Genomic DNA, 20,286 nt, shown 5'->3' with positions numbered 1-20,286 from the left:
TGCCAATCCTCATGTGAGCCTTTAGCAAGTCATAATCTTTTCCCTGGTGGAGGTTTTAAAATATTGCAAGAATTACCAAAATGTGACACAGAGACACAAAGTGGACAAATGCTATTGGAAAAACGATGCCAAGAGACTTGCTCTTGTATGTGTAAGTGAATCACTTTGCTGTATACCTGAAACTAACACAACGTTGTAAATCAACAATACTTCCATTTAAAAAAACAACTGAACAACCAATGGATCACTGAAGAAATCAAAGGAGAAATAAAAAAGTACCTAGGGACAGAAATACCACACACCAAACCTTATGGGATGCAACAAAAGTGGAAGCAACCTAAATATCCATCGACAGAGGAATGGATAAAGAAGATTTGGTACATATATACAATGGAATATTACTCAGCCATAAAAAGGAACGAAATAGTGCCATTTGCAGAGACATGGGTGGACCTAGAGATTGTCATACAGAGTGAAGAAAGTCAGAAAGAGAAAAACAAGTATCGTATAATATTGCTTACATGTAGAATATAGAAAAATGGTAGAGATGAATGTATTTGCAAAGCAGACATAGAGTCACAGGTGTAAAGAACAAACTTATGGTCACCAAGGTGGGGAGGAGTGGGTGGGATGAATTGGGAGACTGGGATTGACATATATATGCTACTACGTATAAAATAGATAACTAATGAGAACCTACTGTATAGCACAGGGAACTCTACTCCAATGCTCTGTGGTGACCTAAATGGGAAGGAAATCTAAAAAAGAGTGGATATATGTATATGTATATACATATATATATGTATATATATGGATATATGTGGATATATGTATATGTAAGGAGATTGAATCAGTAATCAAAAACTGCCAACAAACAAAAGTACAGGACTAGATGGCTTCACTGATGAATTCTACCAAACATTCAAGAAAGATTTAATACCTATCCATCTAAAACTCATTTTACAAAGCCAGCATTATGCTGATAACAAAACCAAAGACACCCCCAAAAATGAAAATTATAGGCCAATATCCCTGACAAACATATATGCAAAAATTCTCAATAAAATATTAGCAAATCAAATGCAACAATACATTAAAAGGATCACACAGGATGATCAAGTGGGATTTATCCCAGGGATGCAACAGTAGCTCAAAATCCACAAATCAACCAATGTATTATACCACATTAACAAAATGAAAGATAAAAATCATATGATCATCTCAATAGATGCAGAAAAAGCTTTGGAAAAAATTCAACATCCATTTATGATAAAAAGTCTCAACAAAATGGGTATAGAAGGAATGTACTTCAATGTGATTAACGTGATATATGACAAACCCACAGCTAGTATCATACTCAATGGTGAAAAGCTAAAAGCTTTTCCTCTAAGATCAGGGACGAGACAAGGGTGCCAACTCTACCCACTTTTATTCAACACAGTACCAGTAGTCCTAGCCATAGCAATTAGGCAGGACAAAGAAATAAAAGGCATCAAAATTGGAAAGGAAGAAGTAAACTGTCACTATTTGCAGTTGACATGATACTATATAGAAAACCCTAAAGACTCCAGCAAAAAACCATTAGAACTAATAAATGAATGCAGTTAAACTGCAGGACACAAAATTACTATACAAAAATCTACTGCATTTTTATACAGTAATAATAAACTATCAGAATGAGAAATCAAGAAAAGAATCCCATTTACAACTGCACCAAAAAAAACCCCGCAAACAAAAAACCTAGGAATAAATTTAACCAAGGAGGCAAATTATCTTTAAAATATAAGACATAGATGAAAATATAAGACATAGATGAACAAACTGAAAAAGACACAAAATAAGTGGAAAGATATTTTGTGCTCATGGATTGAAAGAATATTGTTAAAATGTCCATACTATCCAAAACAATCGATAGACTCACTGCAATCCCTATCAAAATTCCAATGGCATTTTTCACAGAACCAGAACAAATAATCCTAAACTTTGTATGGAACCACAAAAGACCCCAAATGGTCAAAGCAATCTTGAGAAAGAATAACAAAGCCAGAGGTACCATGCTCCCTGATTTCAAACTATGTTACAAAGCTATAGTAATCAAAACACTATGGTATTGGTATAAAAAGACACATAGATCAATGGAACAGAATAGAAAGCTCAGAAATAAACCCACACATACACAGTTAATTAATTTACAACTAAGGAGGCAAGAATACACAATGGGGATAGGACAGTCTCTTCAATAAACTATGCTGGGAAAGCTGGGCAGATGCAAGTAAAAGAGTGAAACTGGACCACTATCTTACACAATATATTAAAAAAACCTCAAAATGGATTCAAGACTTGAATATAAAACCTGAAACCATAAATATTCTAGAAGAAGAGATAGGCAGTAAGTTCCTTAACACTGGCCTTAGCAATTTTTTTTTCTGTATCTGATCCAAGGCAAGGGGAACAAAAGAAAAAATAAACAAATGGGACTACATCAATCTAAAAAGCTTCTGCACAGCAAAGGAAACCATCAACGAAATGAAAATACAACCTGCTGAATGGAAGAAGATATTTGCAAATTATATATCTCATAAAGGGTTAATATCCAAAATATAAAAAGAACTTATATAACTAAGTAACATAAAAACAATTTGATTAAAAAAGAGGAATAAGGATCTGAATAGATATTTTCCCAAAGACATACAGATGGGCAATAGGCACATGAAAAGATGCTCAACACCACTAATCATCAGATAAATGCAAATCAAAACCACAATGAGGTATCACCTCACACCCAATAGAATGGCTATTATTAAAAAGATAAGAAATAACAAGTGTTGTCAAAGATGTGGAAAAAAGGGACCCCCTGTGTACTGTTGGTGGGAATATAAATTGGTGCAGCTACTATGGAAAACAGTGTGGAAGTTCCTCAGAAAATTAAAAATGAACTACTGTACTAACCAGCAATTCCACTTCTGGGTGTTTATCCGAAGAAATGAAAACACTAACTAGAAAAGATATATGTGCCCCTCTGTTCACTGCAGCATTATTCACAATAGCCAACATATGGAAACAACTTAAGTGTCCATTGATGGATGAATATAAAAAAGATACACACTAGAATACCACTCAGCCATAACAAAGAAAGGAATATTGCCATGTGCCACAACATGGATGGAGCTTGAGAGTATTATGCTAAATAAATCAGACAGAGAAAGACAAATACCACATGATTTCACCTACACATGGACTCTAAAACACAAAACAAGCAAACAAAACAAAACAAAACCTAGACTCTTAGATACAGAGAACAGACTGGTGGTTGCCAGAGGCAGGAAGGAGTGGAGGTAGGTGGGAGGTGAGTGGGTAGAATGGGTGAAGGGGAGCAAGAGGTACAAACTTCCAGTTAAAAAATAAATAAGTCGGGCTTCCCTGGTGGCTCAGTGGTTGAGAGTCTGCCTGCCGATGCAGGGGACACGGGTTCGTGTCCCAGTCCGGGAAGATCCCACATGCCGTGGAGCGGCTAGGCCCGTGAGCCATGGCCTCTGAGCCTGCGCGTCCGGAGCCTGTGCTCCACAACCGTGAGAGGCCCTCATACCGCAAAAAATAAAATAAAAAATAAATAAATAAAGAAGTCACGGGCGTGAAATATACAGCATGGAGAATACAGTCAATAACGTAGTATTAACTTTATATGCTGACAAGTGGTAACTAGACTTATTGTGGTGACCATTTTGCAATGTATTCAAACGTCAAATCATTATATTGTAACACGAAACTAATATAATAGTGTATGTCACATATACTTCAATTAAAAAAAACAGGGATAATAATATCCTCAGAGGTTTGCTGTGAGGACAAAATGAGTTATTATTATACGGACTGCTTAGAACAGTACCTGATAAATAGTAAATGCTCAAAATATGATAGCTATTATTGTTGTAAATATTATTCTTATAAAATTTTTTGACCACAGGAAACTTATTCCCAGTAAAAATAACACATATATGGTTGGGCCACCTTGTTTACCAGGTTTTCTTAATCTTTTAAGAAGATTAACTACTGAATTAAAAAAGAAGGCACATGGCTCCTCCTTTGGCCATGCATTCCCATTAGCCATAACTACTATGTCAAGCAGCAGTGGCTCTTTTTCTTAAAGCTTACAAGACAATACTTTGATAATAAAATGTCTCTTAAGAATAAATATATGGGTTAATATAAAATTTAGATTAAATCATCATAATATGTGGAGATTTCATTTTCAGTAGATAAGAAAATTTCTGTCAAGGGTTACATTTCGGTGCCTCATCCTCAAAGGCCAGAGTTATAACACAGCATATTTACAGACTACTGCCAGGGGTTAACCACCGGTATAATGTGTCAATTACTTCCCAAATTGATACTATACTCTTTGAAGAGAGAAATTTTGTCCCACATATTTGGAATATCTCTGAATCCTTTCAGTACCTAATGTAGCATTAGACAGTACAGCCACTAAACAAACATTTCATTAAGGAAACTTTTTATTACATCTGCTTTAAATTCCTTCCAGGCCAAAATTCTTGCCATGCTCTCTATGGTACAAAATTTTGAAGCCTCAATGTCTTCAATCAGTCTTATTATGCTGGAAGAAGTCCCAAACTGGTTTTGAAGGAAAACTTGGGCTATGCCTCATATTCTCCATCAGCCCAATTCTGTTCAGAAGGACAATATTCACCACAGTTTGCATACACTTATTTGCATGATTATTTCACCACGGTATATTTCACTCAACTTACTCTCTGATAATAGGGACAATGCTGGTTTTTCTTTCCACTGTGTCCCTAAAACCTAGCATAGAGCCTGGCCTATGCTAGGTGCTCAGTAAATATTTGTTGAATGAAAGATTTCTGTTTAGGCACATATCTTTGTTAAAGCTTCTCATCTTTATGACCATGTTGAATCTTCCTCCACAGTAAAACAAGTAAGTCTGCCCTTGACAGTAGAAGTATAACCTCAAACTCACTGATGCTTAATACTTCTCAGAAGTTAAGAGAAACACAGTATTAATTCATCCACCCATTCACTCAGTACATATTTGAACTGCTGCTACCATGTGTCAAGCACCATTCTAGATATCTGTCTCTGCCCTCATAATGCTCATTCCATGGGCGAGAGTAGTGGAGGACGATACAACAATAAAAAATAAGTACTGAAAAAGAAAAAAAGTACTGGAGAAAAAACTAAAGAGGTTAAGGAGGCCAGGGAATGCTGGAAGGCAGGATATGAATGAGGTTTGCTATATTATAGAGAGTTGATAGGAAAGCCCTCTCTGCTAAAATGCCATTTGAGCAGGCTACAGTATACTACAGAAAGGAAAAACAAGTGTGAACTCCCTGCCTAGCAGGATGGGCAATGTATCCCATCTCTACCAGTGTTTATCAACTGGGGGTGATACCACTCTCAAGAAACATTTGGAAGTAAGAAGAGATAGATATTCTGGGTTTTCACATGATGTAGGTTAGGAGTGAGGAGGGGGAAAAGTGCAAACAGCAGAACTGAAAGAACTGCTCTGCCCAAAATACCCACTAAGGGCTTCCCTGGTGGCGCAGTGGTTGGAGTCCGCCTGCCGATGCAGGGGACACGGGTTCTTGCCCCGGTCCGGGAAGAGCCCACATGCCGCGGAGCGGCTGGGCCCGTGAGCCATGGCCGCTGAGCCTGCGCGTCCGGAGCCTGTGCTCCGCAACGGGAGAGGCCACAACAGTGAGAGGCCCGCGTACCTAAAAAAAAAAAAAAAAAACCCACTAAAATGTTTGCTGGGGGTATCATTTACAGCATTTTTGCTTTTGTTTTCAAATTGCTCTCACTGTGTTACAAAATGTAAATAAACAAGATTGCAACATAATTGTATCTGATACAAATTCAGTTTATCCTAATTCACCTCTATGCTTTCATTCTCATTTTATTTTCTCCATTACGCTGGTTCATCATATTTTGTGTGTGATATAGACTAGGTCCCAGTTCAAGAATTCAAGTGGGGCTTCCCTGGTGGTGCAGTGGTTGAGTCCGCCTGCCGATGCAGGGGACACGGGTTTGTGCCCCGGTCCGCGAAGATCTCACATGCCGCAGAACGGCTAGGCCCGTGAGCCATGGCTGCTGAGCCTGCGCGTCCGGAGCCTGTGCTCCGCAACGGGAGAGGCCACAACAGTGAGAGGCCCGCGTACCGCAAAAAAAAAAAAAAAAAAAAAAAAGAATTCACGTGATACTTATTCCATTATTGACTCTGCCTCATACTGCATATAAACACTTTGAGTAGGAATTGACATACCTTGACCATCAAAATCAATCAGGAAATTATTCTCTCATTCTAATGTGGGGACATTTTCCATTCCCCACTTTCTCTGACAAAGACCAGCTCAAATGACACTTCATCCATGAGGCCTTTCCCTACTTTCCCAGTTGCTAACTTCTCAGTACTACCAAAGCAATATGCTCCTCTCTCCATTAGAACGCCTACCAAACATATAAGGTTTTTCTTTTTGCCTGCCTCTCAAAATAAACCATTAGCTCTTCTAGGGCAACAACTAGGTTTTATCCATCCATCTTTATATCCCCAGCACCTGGTGCCTAGTAGGCATTCAATAAAGGATTGTAGAACAAACGGAGAAAGAGCGATCTCCAAATTAAGCAAAAAAAAGTCAATTTAAAAAATATACTTGGCTTTTTACCTACGACCCTAGAAAACGCCTGCAGAGTTAGGTTGAAGCCAAGTAGGGCCAGGAGGTTGGTAGATGGAGGAATCTCCACTTGAGGACTTTTTCAGTTATGTGCTTTCGATGTATATGGCTTTCAATGCAATCCTGTTCAGAGGCAGGGGTAAAGACAAGACTTCTAATCTCTTCCAACCCTAGGACCCCAGAATTCCTTTAATCAGTGAGATATCGCTTTGGGGAGCCCAGGTACCCTAGATGACGCTCACCTTCCCGTTCGTGGGAGGCTCCTGGATGTAAATGTTGCTCATGCTGGTCAGCGCTCAGGACTCTGCTCCTAAGTGGGGATGAGAGCGAACGGTCGATAACTAAAGCTGTCCACCTATCGGTACACGTTTCCTTAAATCGAGAGGTCGTGGAAAGCTCCAAACTGTCAAAATCCCGCAAGGCAGCGACACCAAACGCTCTCTTTCCCTAAAGCTAGTGCCTCACGGATGCTGCCATGTTGCTCCCGGACCCGAGCACCGCTAATCCTGAGAAGGGGGAATTCCAGTAGCCTCCAGGGAATCGAGAAAAAGATTATTAAGCCCCCATAGATTAATTTAATTTGTATTACAACTTTTAAGACAACAATTCGTAAGTCTTGGTGTTGTTTACTTCACTCCACGCGTGTGCAAATCCATTAACCCCTGGAAGCTGGCAGTAATGGTTCGGACCGAGTGATGTCTACAATACAATTCCCCCAGAAACTACAGCACCAGCTACTTGGTTCCGCTATCGACGGAGACTTTTAGGGCCTTCCCCGACTGTCACCTGGGTGCCGCGGCGCCGGTGGGAGGAAGAAGCCGTCCTAGCTGTGGGCTGTCCTCGCGGCCAGCGGGAAGCGAGCGCCCTCTCGAAAGCCCAGGGGTCCCGCGACCCCTCTTACCAGAGCCATGGCAGTTCCAGGTAAAGACCCAGGGTCTGGGCGAGGGAGGGAGCGGGTAGGGTAGGGTGGAGTGCGCTGGGGTAAGGAGTAGAGCTCAAAGGCGAAGGCGTTAAAATTAGCAGGTTCGCTTGGTTTACGGGAAAAAGTTTACAGTCCAAAAATAAACTCTGAAGGAAAGAGAGAAGGAAAGAAACTATCTCCCCCACTCCAGTCAAGCTCCCAGGGCACCGGATGGACCACAGGGAAAGTATATATAGGGTGGAGGAGGGGGAGGGGTGTTGCAGCAGACTAGTAACTGTAGGCCTAGGAGGCGGTTGGCCGAGGAAAACTGACCTTTAGTATGGCTTGAAAATAAAATCTGAGGTGGCAACACCTGCGAACCCAAGTATCCAGAGGCATTGTTTGTACTGGAAGGGCCGAAATGGGCGTCTGGCGTTCTACTTCTCTCTCTTCCTTGTTGTACGTAGTTGCTGTGTGGCCTTGGACCGGTCGCTTTGCCCTTCTGGGCCTCAGTTTCTGAATCTGTAAAAGAAGGAGATTTTTTGATTTATGCGTATGGTTCCTTCCAGCACTGGTTGCAGGAGATATTTTGAGAAATATACACCACTCCCCCCGGCCCCCCACTCACACAACTTGGAGATTCACAATGCCTATAGTATAAAAAAGATGCTGAGAATTGCTGAGGTTCAGAAGCAACTTTGTTTCCCAGTATTATTTGACCACGTTTGTTCTGTGGCAGCCTTTACTGAACTGTATTTTACAGATAGCTGTTATGGGAAGGTAGTGCTGTTCTACCAACTGCAGTTTTAGGAGGAGTACGGGGGGGCGGGCATTGGAGGAAAGATACACTCATTCATACACATAACTTTTTTTTTTTTTTTTTTTTTTTTTTGCGGTACGCGGGCCTCTCACTGTTGTGGCCTCTCCCGTTGCGGAGCACAGGCTCCAGACGCGCAGGCTCAGCGGCCATGGCTCACGGGCCCAGCCGCTCCGCAGCATGTGGGATCCTCCCGGACCGGGGCACAAACCCGTGTCCCCTGCATCGGCAGGCGGACTCTCAACCACTGTGGCACCAGGGAAGCCCATACACATAACTTTTTTTTTTTTTTTTTTTCCGTACGCGGGCCTCTCACCGCTCTGGCCTCTCCCGTTGCGGAGCACAGGCTCTGGACGCGCAGGCCCAGCGGCCATAGCTCACGGGCCCAGCCTCTCCGCAGCATGTGGGATCCCCCCGGACCGGGGCACGAACCCCTGTCCCCTGCATCGGCAGGCGGACTCTCAACCACTGCGCCACCAGGGAAGCCCATACACATAATTTTTTATTAAAGGCGTACTGCATGCTAGGCTCTGTGCTAGGCACTGGGAATACAGTTGCCTTTCACACAGAACTTACAATTTAGCAGTGAAAAGAAAGTACCAGGAAGTCTGACAAGTGTAAGGCAGGGAAAATACAAACACTTGAGGAGCACATAGTAAGGGCACCTAACAGGAGACTAGAGGGGCCAGAAGGACTTTCCAGAGGATGTGGCATTTAGGATGAGACCTGAAGAATTGTGGGAGGGGGAGTTGTAGCCAGAGCGACTGGATATGTAAAGGAAGAAGAAATGTGTGAGAAGACAAATGAAAGATGTGCACTATGGATGGAACTAAGAACACAAATGGAAGAGAAGTGAGAAATTAACTAGAGCGATAACAGTAACTAATATTTACTAAGCGTTTACTATGTGTCAGATGTGTCAGACACTGTGTCAAGCATTGTATTTTATCTCATTTAACATTCGCACCCACAGTCTGAGTTCAGTGTTACTATTTCCATTCTACAGATGAGGATACTGAGCGACAGAGAAATTAAGTAACTTGACCGAGATAGCTAGGAAGTGACGGGTCACTCTGGCTCCTCTAGACCCCATGTGCTTATCCATTTTGCTGTGTTTTAGTATAACTTGCAAGGCAATTTCCAGTTCTTACAGGATGTTTTAAGCCATGACAAGGAGTTTGGATGTTTTCCTAAGGACCACAGTAAGATATTTAAGGATTTTAAAACATATTCACATTATGGAGAGAGCATTCTGGCTGCACAGTAGATTGAAGGAGAGCTAGTTTGGAGACAGAGGCACCAGTTAGGCGTAACTCTGGTAAGCTGTGATGATGCCTCAGGGATGGTCTCATTAGAAAAGGAGAGAAGCAGATAGATTGGAGATATATTTCTGGTGGTAGAATCACTGGGAATCAGCAATATATATTCACTGTAGGTGAGTAAGATTGGAAATGAGGTATACCTGGGTTTCACTGTTAGTGGGGCTGGGTGGGGCTATTTACTAATATAGGCAACACCTGAGAAGGAACAGTATTTAGGGGGGATGATGATGATGACTTCAGTTGGGGCTTGTGTTGATATGTACTCAAGGAATGGAAATATCTAATAGTAAGAGATAGGAATGGAAATATCTAATAGACACTAAGAGAGAAAATTTGTAGCTTAGGAAGGAAGCCAGAATCAAAGAACAATTTGGTGTCACCCACACATGTAATAGGCCATGGGAATGGAAGCCTTTGCTCAGGTGGAGTGCATAGAGTGTGAAGGGAAGGTCTGTGGCTGGAGTCCGGAGAATATCAACATGTAAGGGGCCAGCAGAGGAAGTCCAGTCTGCACCGTAGATTGCCTAGTCATCCTGATAGGCCAAGTCAGCCCTGATGACTTTGGCCACACACAAATGCATCCAGAGTTGACTTGCTGTCACTGTTGGTTTCATTATTTGAGCAAGCATTTTGAGCATCTACATGGTATAGGTATGTCACAATCTGTGTCCTCATAAAACTTAAGTCTAGTAATGAAAATGTAATGTGCTGCTTAGGAAAGAAGACAAAAGTGATTTTTTTAAGTCCTTATTGAAATTCCCTTAAACTTAGACTAGTGTTATAGATATGTTAACCTTCTTTCAATTCAAAATAATGCTTCAAAGTGTAATAATCTTAAATTGTGCCATTAAGCTAGATGGTAAGACATAGATAAACTATTTAAACCCAGAAAAAATCGAAATAATAGGCATGACAACACTGTAAAAGTACAATGCAAGTGCCATTAGAAAATACGGAAAATGTTAAGGTAATTTCTTGGATGATTGATCCAGACAGTGTATTATAGGAAAATAGGGCTCCATCAGAAACCTTTGGAGATAATCATCAAGAAGGACAAGAATGCTCTTTTATTTTTAGGTATAATGCTCATATGGATCCAGCATGGCATTTTTTGGGTGGTCCTGCTAGTGATTATTACAAGGTATGACTATAAAGTACTGAGATTGCTTTCCACAAATGATAATCAGACTCATCTATTTTATGGTCACCTACTTCAGCTGTTTTTCCATAGCAGTGTGTGTAACTATTGTGTAGGTAACACAGTGAAATGTGTACTCTGTTACTTAGAGAAATCATAGACTTACAGTTGTTATTAAATGACATTTAAACACACTGAAGCTCAGTGAAGTTTACTTTCTTTTAAAACTGCTTTTACCATTCACAGTTGTTGAAATTAGTTCTGACATTCATGTTAATAATTAACCATTCCCAATGAAGAGTTACCTGGCACAAGTGGCAATGTATGTTACTGATGTGGTTGGCAGGAAAATTTTCTGTCTCTCTGTCTGTCCCTCCCTCCCTCCCTCCTTCAGTGAAATCTATATAGCCAAGATAGCGAATTTCCTATAGCCAAATTAGCATTACATTCGGCTATCAAAGTGTGTCAAATTCTTAACAGGTTACTATTGCAACTTAGTAATAGAAGGTTTCTAAATTATGCTACATCCAAATTCTTTTCACTCCTAAACTATACTATACACAGTTTCTTTTTTCTCTAGTCTATGGGGCATGTTTCTCCTGAAATACTTTTCCTAAATCATGTACCTGATCCTGTCATTCCTGGGAGACAGGAACTTAATTCTTGACCCATATCTGTGAATTTTCGATTTCTTTTCAAGCACCTTAACCTTTCAGAGGCTCAGTTTTCTTGTCTCTATGGTGAAGGAGTTGATGACTAAGCTTTCTTTCGCTTCTAAACTGTTATAATGCCAAAGCTCCCCATCTCTGCAAGAATGAAGTACACACGTCCTAAGCACAGCCGAATCACTCTTGCTGCCCTTTCCTCCCACCACTGCTCTCATGCATTCTGTAGTCTTCTGACCTGGCCAGCTATTCTCAGAACCTCTGTGCTTTTCTACCTACATGCTTTTGTTATCACTGTCCCTGCTCTATTGTCCATGTCTACCTGCTGGAAGCTTTTCTGATCTCTCAGTGGAAAGTTATGCCAGCCTGTTCTTCCTGCTTACTAATGGAGCTATATGTCTTTAAACTGGCACAGTCTAGCATGCCTTACAGCTGTGGATGCGTTAGCCTAGATAACCTAGTATATTGTAAGTTTCCTCTAGTATAGGAACTTTATTCATGTTTATGGTTTCTCTCACATCTATTTCAGAGTTATGTCTGTTATAGGTAAATAATATTTAGAGGGATGATCACTAGAATTGCTGCTGAGCAGAATCAGTTACTAAAGTAAACAGACTAAACTAGACAACAGTCTTGATTCTGTTTCATTAGATAGTGAATTAAACTTCTCCATGTCTCATCTTATCTTAAACTGGTAATATCTATAGCCTTTTTCTTCACAGATTATTTGTATTTTGTGAGGCAAGCAAGTGAAAGCATTTAATACATTTACTTAAATGTTAGCTCTTTCATGCCAGTAGCTTAAAATAAGCAATTATTTGATTTAGTGTGTGTGTGTGTGGGGGGGTGGTACGCGGGCCTCTCACCGCTGTGGCTTCTCCCGTTGCGGAGCACAGGCCCCTGACGCGCAGGCTCTGCAGCCATGGCTCACGGACCCACCCGCTCCGCGGCATGTGGGATCCTCCCCGACCGGGGCACGAACCGGTGTCTCCTGCATCGGCAGACGGACTGTCAACCACTGCGCCACCAGGGAAGCCCTTTGATTTACTTTTATCTCTTCTTTTGAGGGTCAAATGATTATGAAGGCATTTTTAACTGAAGGTGGGGACATCTGCTCTTTTAAAATGTTTACATCAGGGAACTCATTTAACCTATTTTTTTAGTATGCAGATAATTTTTTATTTCTGCTGTTCTTTCTGTTTTGCCTTCAGTACAATCTTTGGGGATTCCAAAGAAAGGATGATATCTATAAATTCTTAATATAAAGCAGTGGAAAAGTTTAAATACATGGCATTTTACTCTGCATTCAACTTTAGCAGAGTACATGTGCTATATACATATTATATAGCACCTCTATGGTATAAAATCTGGCCACGGGCTTCCCTGGTGGCGCAGTGGTTGAGAGTCCGCCTGCCGATGCAGGGAACATGGGTTCGTGCCCCGGTCCGGGAAGATCCCACATGCTGCGGAGTGGCTGGGCCCGTGAGCCATGACCGCTGAGCCTGCGCGTCCGGAGCCTGTGCTCCGCAATGGGAGAAGCCACAGTGGTGAGAGGCCCGCGTACCGCAAAAAAAAAAAAATATCTGGCCACGATTTGAATTTTAAAAGCAGCAGAAATTGAAGTTATCTTTAAGGGTCACCAAGTTATGACTAAAATTATTATTGAGTAACCAAATGTAAAATTTAAAGTTTTACAAAACAGAAAAGGAATCTAATTTGAATCTAATCAAATTAAAAATGAAAAGAATGGACAGAGGTGATTACAATTGCTAATTACTTACTACAAAGAAAACTTAGTTACTTAAGCTGTTTACTTTTAAATTTAAATGATTACAGAAAATATTTTAATTATAAAGAAAGCTTTTACAGGCTTCCCTAAAATCTAAAATATACAGCACGAGAGAAATATAATATTAAGTTCCAAGCATCACTGTTAAAGTTCCCAGTGACAAAATTGTTGACTCTGGAAACAGGTGATGTGAAATTTCAAGAGAATAAATTGAGGTCAGTATGATGGCTTGCCATACCTTTGGGGGCCACTGAACAGCCTGAGGCTACTGTCAGGAACACTCCATCCCTTTGTCTCACGTTTTCTCATTCCTTTTATTTTGCCCCTGATTTTTCATCTTTTCTAATGTTTCTCTTTTCGCTTCCTTCTTTGCCTTACTATTACTTTTTTTTCATTTTATGCTAACTACTAAAGTATAATTCATATATGTGAAAATAAAATGCACAGTCACAAATGTACAGCTTGAAGAATCGTATATATAATAAAGATTTTGAGTATTTCCATCATCCCAGAAAGTTCCCTGTGCTTCCGTCATTTCCTCCTTCCCAGCAGTCATTATTTTCAGTTCTTTTGTCCTTTTATTCCTTTTCTTTTAGTGCCTATCATGCCTCAGGTGGACCAGTGACACTGCAGACACTAGTTTCATAGCTGGCAATTGGGAGCAATAGAAATTACTGATTCCCAACTGTTGAAGTATTTTCTTAAATTTATAACCTCAAAGCAACAAAGATTTGTTGAGGACCTCCTAGCAACTCTACACCATACTAGGCACCAACTTGTACACAAAATGTAGCATGGTCCCAAATCTAGAGAAACTGACATTCTCTAGTCCTTTAAGTTACTGGGAGAGGAAGGACCCCTGCCACTCAAGTTCAACAGAATTCTAGATCTGAGTAAGGCTTTGTTAACATATAACAAATACAATAAATAAAGACCTCTACAATTTGTTCCTAAAACTATCAGTTAGTAAAATTTTGTTGAAAATCTGCAATGTAGCTTCTCTGAAGAATTTACAAGTGCAATCATTGCCTTTTGTCAAAGAATGCTTGCATGACAGCACCTCTTCTTAGTGCTGGGGCTAAGGGAAGTTTCTGGGTTTGGTTTTTGAGAAGGCATTTCATTCACATTTCACATTTTAGAGATACAGAAGGTCTATAGTGATGTGTCTCTCACCCTTTCTCCCCCTGGACCCAGGACTCCTTTCTTCAGGTAACCAATGTATATATCCTTGCAGAGATTTTTTTCTTTACATATCTCTATCTATTAATATAATCTATGTATAATCTATATTATATGTAAGGGTGTAGGGATATGTATATTATATATATAATCTATATTATATATAACGTGTAGGGCTATATATATATATATATGTATATATATATATATATATAATTTCTTTTCTTTTATACAAATGGCAACATTCCATAAACACTGTTCTACAGTTTGCTTTTTTTCTCTTTTTATCTTAGAGATCATTGCATATCATTAAATAAAGAACATCCTTATTCTTTTATACCAAAATTGGTGACTAAATTATTTCTACTTTTTTTACTATTACAAACAATGCTGCAGTGAATAACTTTGCACATAAGCCTGTATGCATTTGTGCAAGTAAATTGAGTGGATTAATTCCCAGATGTGGAAGTGCTGTATCGAAGAAGTATATACACTAGTAGTTCTGATAGATTTTGTCAGCTTACTTTCCATGGAGATGGTACTCCTATGAGCAATACGTGTGTGTATGTCCCCCCACAGCCTCTTCAACCTTTTCAATTTTTGCTGTTCTGATAAATGAAAATGGAATCCCAGTTTAGATTTTAATGTACATTTCATTTATTATGAATAAGGCTGAGCATCTTTCTGTATGTTTCAGAGTTGTTTCTATTTACTTTTCTGTGAACTTTCCCTTCAGTTCCTTTGCCCATTTTTTCCCTATTGGTCATTGATCTTTTTCTTAATGCTTTGGTGGGTTTTATAGAGTAGGGATAATTGCCTTTTGTTGGTGCTATGAGTTGCAAATGTTTTTTCCCAAGTTTTCATGTGTCTTTTGAGTTTGCTTTTGGTGGTCTTTGCCATTCAGATTTTGTTATGTAGCCAAATTTGTTTTTTAATGAGTATATGTGTTCTTTATTAGGATGCTCACAAGAATGAGACACATTAACACTGTCCTTCCGATGTGATAGAGAATACATACATCTGACCCACATCATGGCAGGAAATAGGCAGGGGTAAGGGCTCTCAGAGCTGGTACCAAGTGCCCACTGAAGAAATCTCTATTCACCAAAGCAAGGATGTTTCCTTGAATTCCATCATCTGTGCTGTAGCTTCTGGTTCTCCATGACTGGCCCAGAATCCTCCATTCCAGAACCTCTTGCCACACCTTCAAGACCTAGGTCACCTGTCCCATGTCTCACTCACCGAGGCGCCTCTGGAATTTTGCAGCATATCTCTTTGGTATGTTGCTGCCCTGCCACCCTCAGAGGCATAGGTGGGGGTTAGGAGGAAATATATTACCGATATGTAGCCAAATTTATAAGCTTTTATTTGGTGGCTTTTGAATTATAGGTCATGATTATTTAATGGCTTTTGGATTGTAGGAACATTTCGAGGGAGGCAGGGTCTATTATTCTAGCAAACTTTGAAGAGGAGTGGAACAAAGAACAGCTTGGGAACCTAAGATGGGGAAATGGATAACTTGTCAGAGTCAGGGCCTCCCTTATAGTCTTGCTATTTAGTTTGACATGGATCTCAAGTACCATTGTATCAGCAGAGTTCTTGTTCCAGACAACAGAAACTGACTAGTTAACTTAAGCAGAAAAGGAAAGATACCAGGAAGCTCACAGACTCTAAGAAAAGGCTGGATAATAGAGGCTCAGAAAATAAACAAGAGCAAGGGAACCCGTAGCCAAGATCCTGCACAGGCCTAGACCTGGTTAGGGCTGCTGCTCCCAGTGGCATTACTACCACTAGAAACTGGATCCTGACAGCAGAATGAACTAACTGTCCCCATTTCATTGTGTCAGTTGTCTCAGATTTACTGTGTCTGTTGCATCAGATTCAAAGTTCCAGGTAAAAGTATTTAGTTGGCCAGACAGTTGTGAAAATGATAGGCAAATGAAGCTTGAAATCTTAATTTAGCCAAAGGCTGGTGAGGAAATAGCTGATATGAAATTATTTAGAGTTCTTGTTATACTTCCCTTCATGTAAAAATTATAACCTTGTTAAAGAAGATGAACTGCTCTGAAAAAGTTTCATATTTTGTTCATTCTAAAAATAGGAAATACTTGAATGATAAGTTTTATCGATGGCTTTAGTCAAAGATGAGATAATTTCTAATACATGCTGAGATGAGATCATTTCAAATCTGTCCACTGCAACATTTTGAGTTTGTGGTAGGAGAGGTAATGGTGCATTTAGCACAGTTTTGTTCAGTATTATTCAGTGTCTGTGGTTTCTGTGGGAGCAGACTTAACATTGACCCGGATTCTTTGAGCATCTTTTTCTTTTTTTTTTCTTTTTCTGCGGTATGCGGGCCTCTCACTGTTGTGGCCTCTCCCGTTGCGGAGCACAGGCTCGGACGCCCAGGCTCAGCGGCCATGGCTCATGGGCCCAGGCGCTCCACGGCATGTGGGATCTTCCCAGACCGGGGCACGAACCCATGTCCCCTGCACCAGCAGGCAGACTCTCAACCACTGAGCCACCAGGGAAGCCCCTGAGCATCTTTTTCAACGTGCACTTATTTCATAACGAAAGAGCCTGATTTTATTATTAATCCAGTTTTATACCACAGTTCTGCTACAATGCAGCTTATGTGTTTCTACACTCTGCAATAAAACCCACAAGGTTTATGGAAAACAAAATGAGGTTGTGGCACAACACTCAAAAACTTCATCAGCGATATATAAAAAAATCATAGGAACCTATCTGCATATGTTAATTGGTTACAAGATACATAAATACTGCAATAAACAGGACATTATACCTTTTAAAAGACCTGAAGTTTGCTGTGGAAGAGGAGTTCAGAAGAATTGTAGCTTATGAGTTGTTCTGAAGTAGTGGTAGGAAGGTAATAATACAAAATCAGATGGGAAGTTATAACACCAGATGTGGGTGGGTGCTGCTCACAGCACACGTGGTGAACTTAAGTTGCTAGAAATGTTTGAGACGTGTCCATGTGTGTTTTGAGGCTCAGAGCAACTGGATGCAGGTTTCTGTATTCACCTAGTGTATTTCATGGGCACTTTACCCTCAAATTGTTCCCTCTTACATCAGATGCATTGGAACAAATTTATGTTTTTTAAAAAAGCATCGTATAGCAGAATGGACTATTTTTACTAGAACAACTCAACAATGTATATTTTAGGGGGAAATGACTAATATTTGACTTTATACCATTAAAGAAATAGTTTGAAAATGATCTTTCTTTTAAAATTAAATGTATTACCTTTGCACTATATGTACTTTATTATTAAGCTGAGATATCTCCATTTGAAGGACTTAGGAGTTAGATGCCCTTAATTAAGAAATAGAGTAATACTGTACTGGCCCTCTGATTGGTTAATGGAAGCCCTTATTGGAGGTTAAAATTGGTTTCAACTACATATACATACAATGGAATATTATTCTGTCATAAAAAAGAATGCCATTCTGGTGTGTGCTAAAGTATGGATGAACCTTGAAAACTTTATGCTAGGTAAAATAAGCCAGGCACAAAAGGATAAATATTGTATGATTCCACTTATATGAGATACCCAGAACAGGCAAATGCATAGAAACAGAAAACAGAATGGAGATTACCAGGAGCTAGAGGGAAAGGGGAATGGACAGTTATTGTTTAATGGGCACAGTGACTGTTTGGGATGATAGTGATGAAGTTTTGGAAATAATGGATAGTGGTGATGGTTGTATAACATTGTGAATGTACTTAATACCATTGAATTGTGCACTTTGAAATGGTTAAGATGGTAAATTTTTATATGTATGTTATCACAATAAAAATCAGTTTTATTTCCTCTGTTATTTGTATCTTCAACGTTACCTGCATGTACCACTATTTATACAGAGATACTGTAAATACTTCTAAACGTTGATCACACTGAATATGTGACTAGTTTTTTTCTCTTGTCAAAATTTGAGTGCTGAATTGAGATGTTTCTTACAATACCTAGCACTTAAAGTATGTTTCTGGAATTTCACCAATTCCTTTAAGAAAGTTAGAATTTTTTTCTTCTAAGAGTAAGCAGAAAAATATTTGTTAACCTGCATGTTTACGTATATATCTAGTCAGTTAATTATTTTACATTTGAGAGACAGGCCAGAGTACGCCGGAATTTCTTCTGCAGTGTTATAGAATTCCTGGAATGTTGAAGCTCTTGACTATAGTACAGCATTTCTGTTGAGTTAGAGAAAAATATCTTCTTTAAGTATTTGTCATGGACATAATTTGAGTAAATTAGCTTTTCCACTGATTTCTAATAATTATAATAATTGAGTAGTATTCTAAGCTAGGTCAGAGATGATTTTTTTTAAAGAAATAAATTCTATAACAAGTGGTTTTCTCAGCTTCTCCATGTGATGAAATGTTTGTTCTTATTACTTATCTATGTGTCTCCTAAAATGTTATCCAACTGTATTTCAGGTTGCAACAAGGACAGTGTCCGAGCAGGCTGTAAAAAATGTGGCTATCGTAAGTACATTTAAAAATTGCATTTTGTGCGGTGAATCATTGCCTCTTTGGGCAATATGATTTAGCATCCTGATTTCAGGACCCTGAGCATAGTCCTTTACCCTGTTATTTAGCTCAGGTTTGCAGATAATTCAGAAATTCCTCTATCAGCACCGAATACTCACTTTTCTTCCCTGCTTTGGACCCAGTGACAGGTGGCTGTATATCTGGTGACTAGCAAAATTGTCGTGAAATACAGGTGGAGTAGTAGATTTAGGAGTCTGGCGAAAGTATATTCCCAAAAAAAGTACATAGATACTTATTCTTTTATTCCTTATCCTTGTAGATACTAGGCAAAGAGGTGAAAGCAATGAAAACTATTTATGAAAGGTTTTCCTGTTTATTGAGTTAAATCTTTATAAGGGTGAAATTGGTCCCAGAATTTCTGCTCACTGGTGAAACCTTGATTTAAACAATCAACCTCCATTATGATTAGTGAAACAGAGTGGAAAAATAAACTTCAGCATGAGCAATTATGTAGTCTAAATTTGTACTTATGTAGTATAAACAAGTGTCATTTCCCTAGGTAAGTGTAACAATTCCTAAAGCCTTAATAACAGCTCTAACAGTAGCATTACACTGTTTTCTAAGTTGTTTGGAGAGCATGCAAATGAGCCTGGATTGTTGTTAATACTCCCATTCATAGCAGAGTTATTTTGTAACGAAATAAAGATGTTCTTGTATGGAAAAAAAACTTATTTTTTCAAATCATGTAATAAGAGAGCACTTGGGGCATGAATCTCCAGTAGAAGGGCTAAGAATAAAAGCATGCTAGGAGAACCAAGTCACATGCCTTCAAGCAAAGGCTGAAAGCTGGCTCAGTTGAAGCTTGCTCAACTAGCAAAAATGGACATGTAAGTATACATATCCTTCATATAAATAAAAACTCCTGAAGAATGTGCTTGCATGCAAGAAATGAGTGCAATGATCTTTCCTGTTTTTTAAATTTGCTTATATTTATTTATGCTTTGTTTATGTTCTTTGAATCCTTGCTAACTTCATTTCTTTATTCAAGACTTAAGATTAGGAGTACATACATAAGGAGTAAAACCACAAAGAAAAGCAAAGAAGACATACATAAGTGAGGCTAGTGGTTATCTGGGGAAAGTGGGGGACAGCAAGTGGTTTGTGGGGGGAGGGCACACAGAAGATTAATTAGGGTTCTGGTAACAATCTGTTACCTAACCTGAGAGATGGGTATGCAGCTACTTACTTTATTAAT

General features: G+C 39.5%; 2 protein-coding genes across 2 annotated transcripts in view; one reads left to right on the top strand and one right to left on the bottom strand.

The window, feature by feature from the left end:
- The window catches only part of CWC27 (CWC27 spliceosome associated cyclophilin), a 232,593-nt gene extending 225,216 nt beyond the window's left edge, over window positions 1-7,377 (bottom strand). Inside the window, exon 1 of the mRNA XM_081233926.1 lies at window positions 6,947-7,377. Coding sequence (XP_081090052.1) covers window positions 6,947-6,988 — 42 coding nt within the window. The 5' untranslated portion in view covers window positions 6,989-7,377. The remainder of the gene's footprint in view (window positions 1-6,946) is intronic.
- Window positions 7,378-7,432: 55 nt separating this feature from the next.
- Window positions 7,433-20,286, top strand: part of SREK1IP1 (SREK1 interacting protein 1) — a 52,745-nt gene continuing 39,891 nt past the window's right edge. Inside the window, exons 1-2 of the mRNA XM_081233937.1 lie at window positions 7,433-7,625; window positions 18,978-19,025. Coding sequence (XP_081090063.1) covers window positions 7,613-7,625; window positions 18,978-19,025 — 61 coding nt within the window. The 5' untranslated portion in view covers window positions 7,433-7,612. The remainder of the gene's footprint in view (window positions 7,626-18,977; window positions 19,026-20,286) is intronic.

The sequence above is a fragment of the Mesoplodon bidens genome (assembly GCF_964165515.1).
Source record: "Mesoplodon bidens genome assembly, chromosome: 4".
Lineage (NCBI taxonomy): Eukaryota > Metazoa > Chordata > Mammalia > Artiodactyla > Ziphiidae > Mesoplodon > Mesoplodon bidens.
Note: the sequence above shows the minus strand (reverse complement) of the source record. Positions and strands in the feature narration are given on the sequence as shown.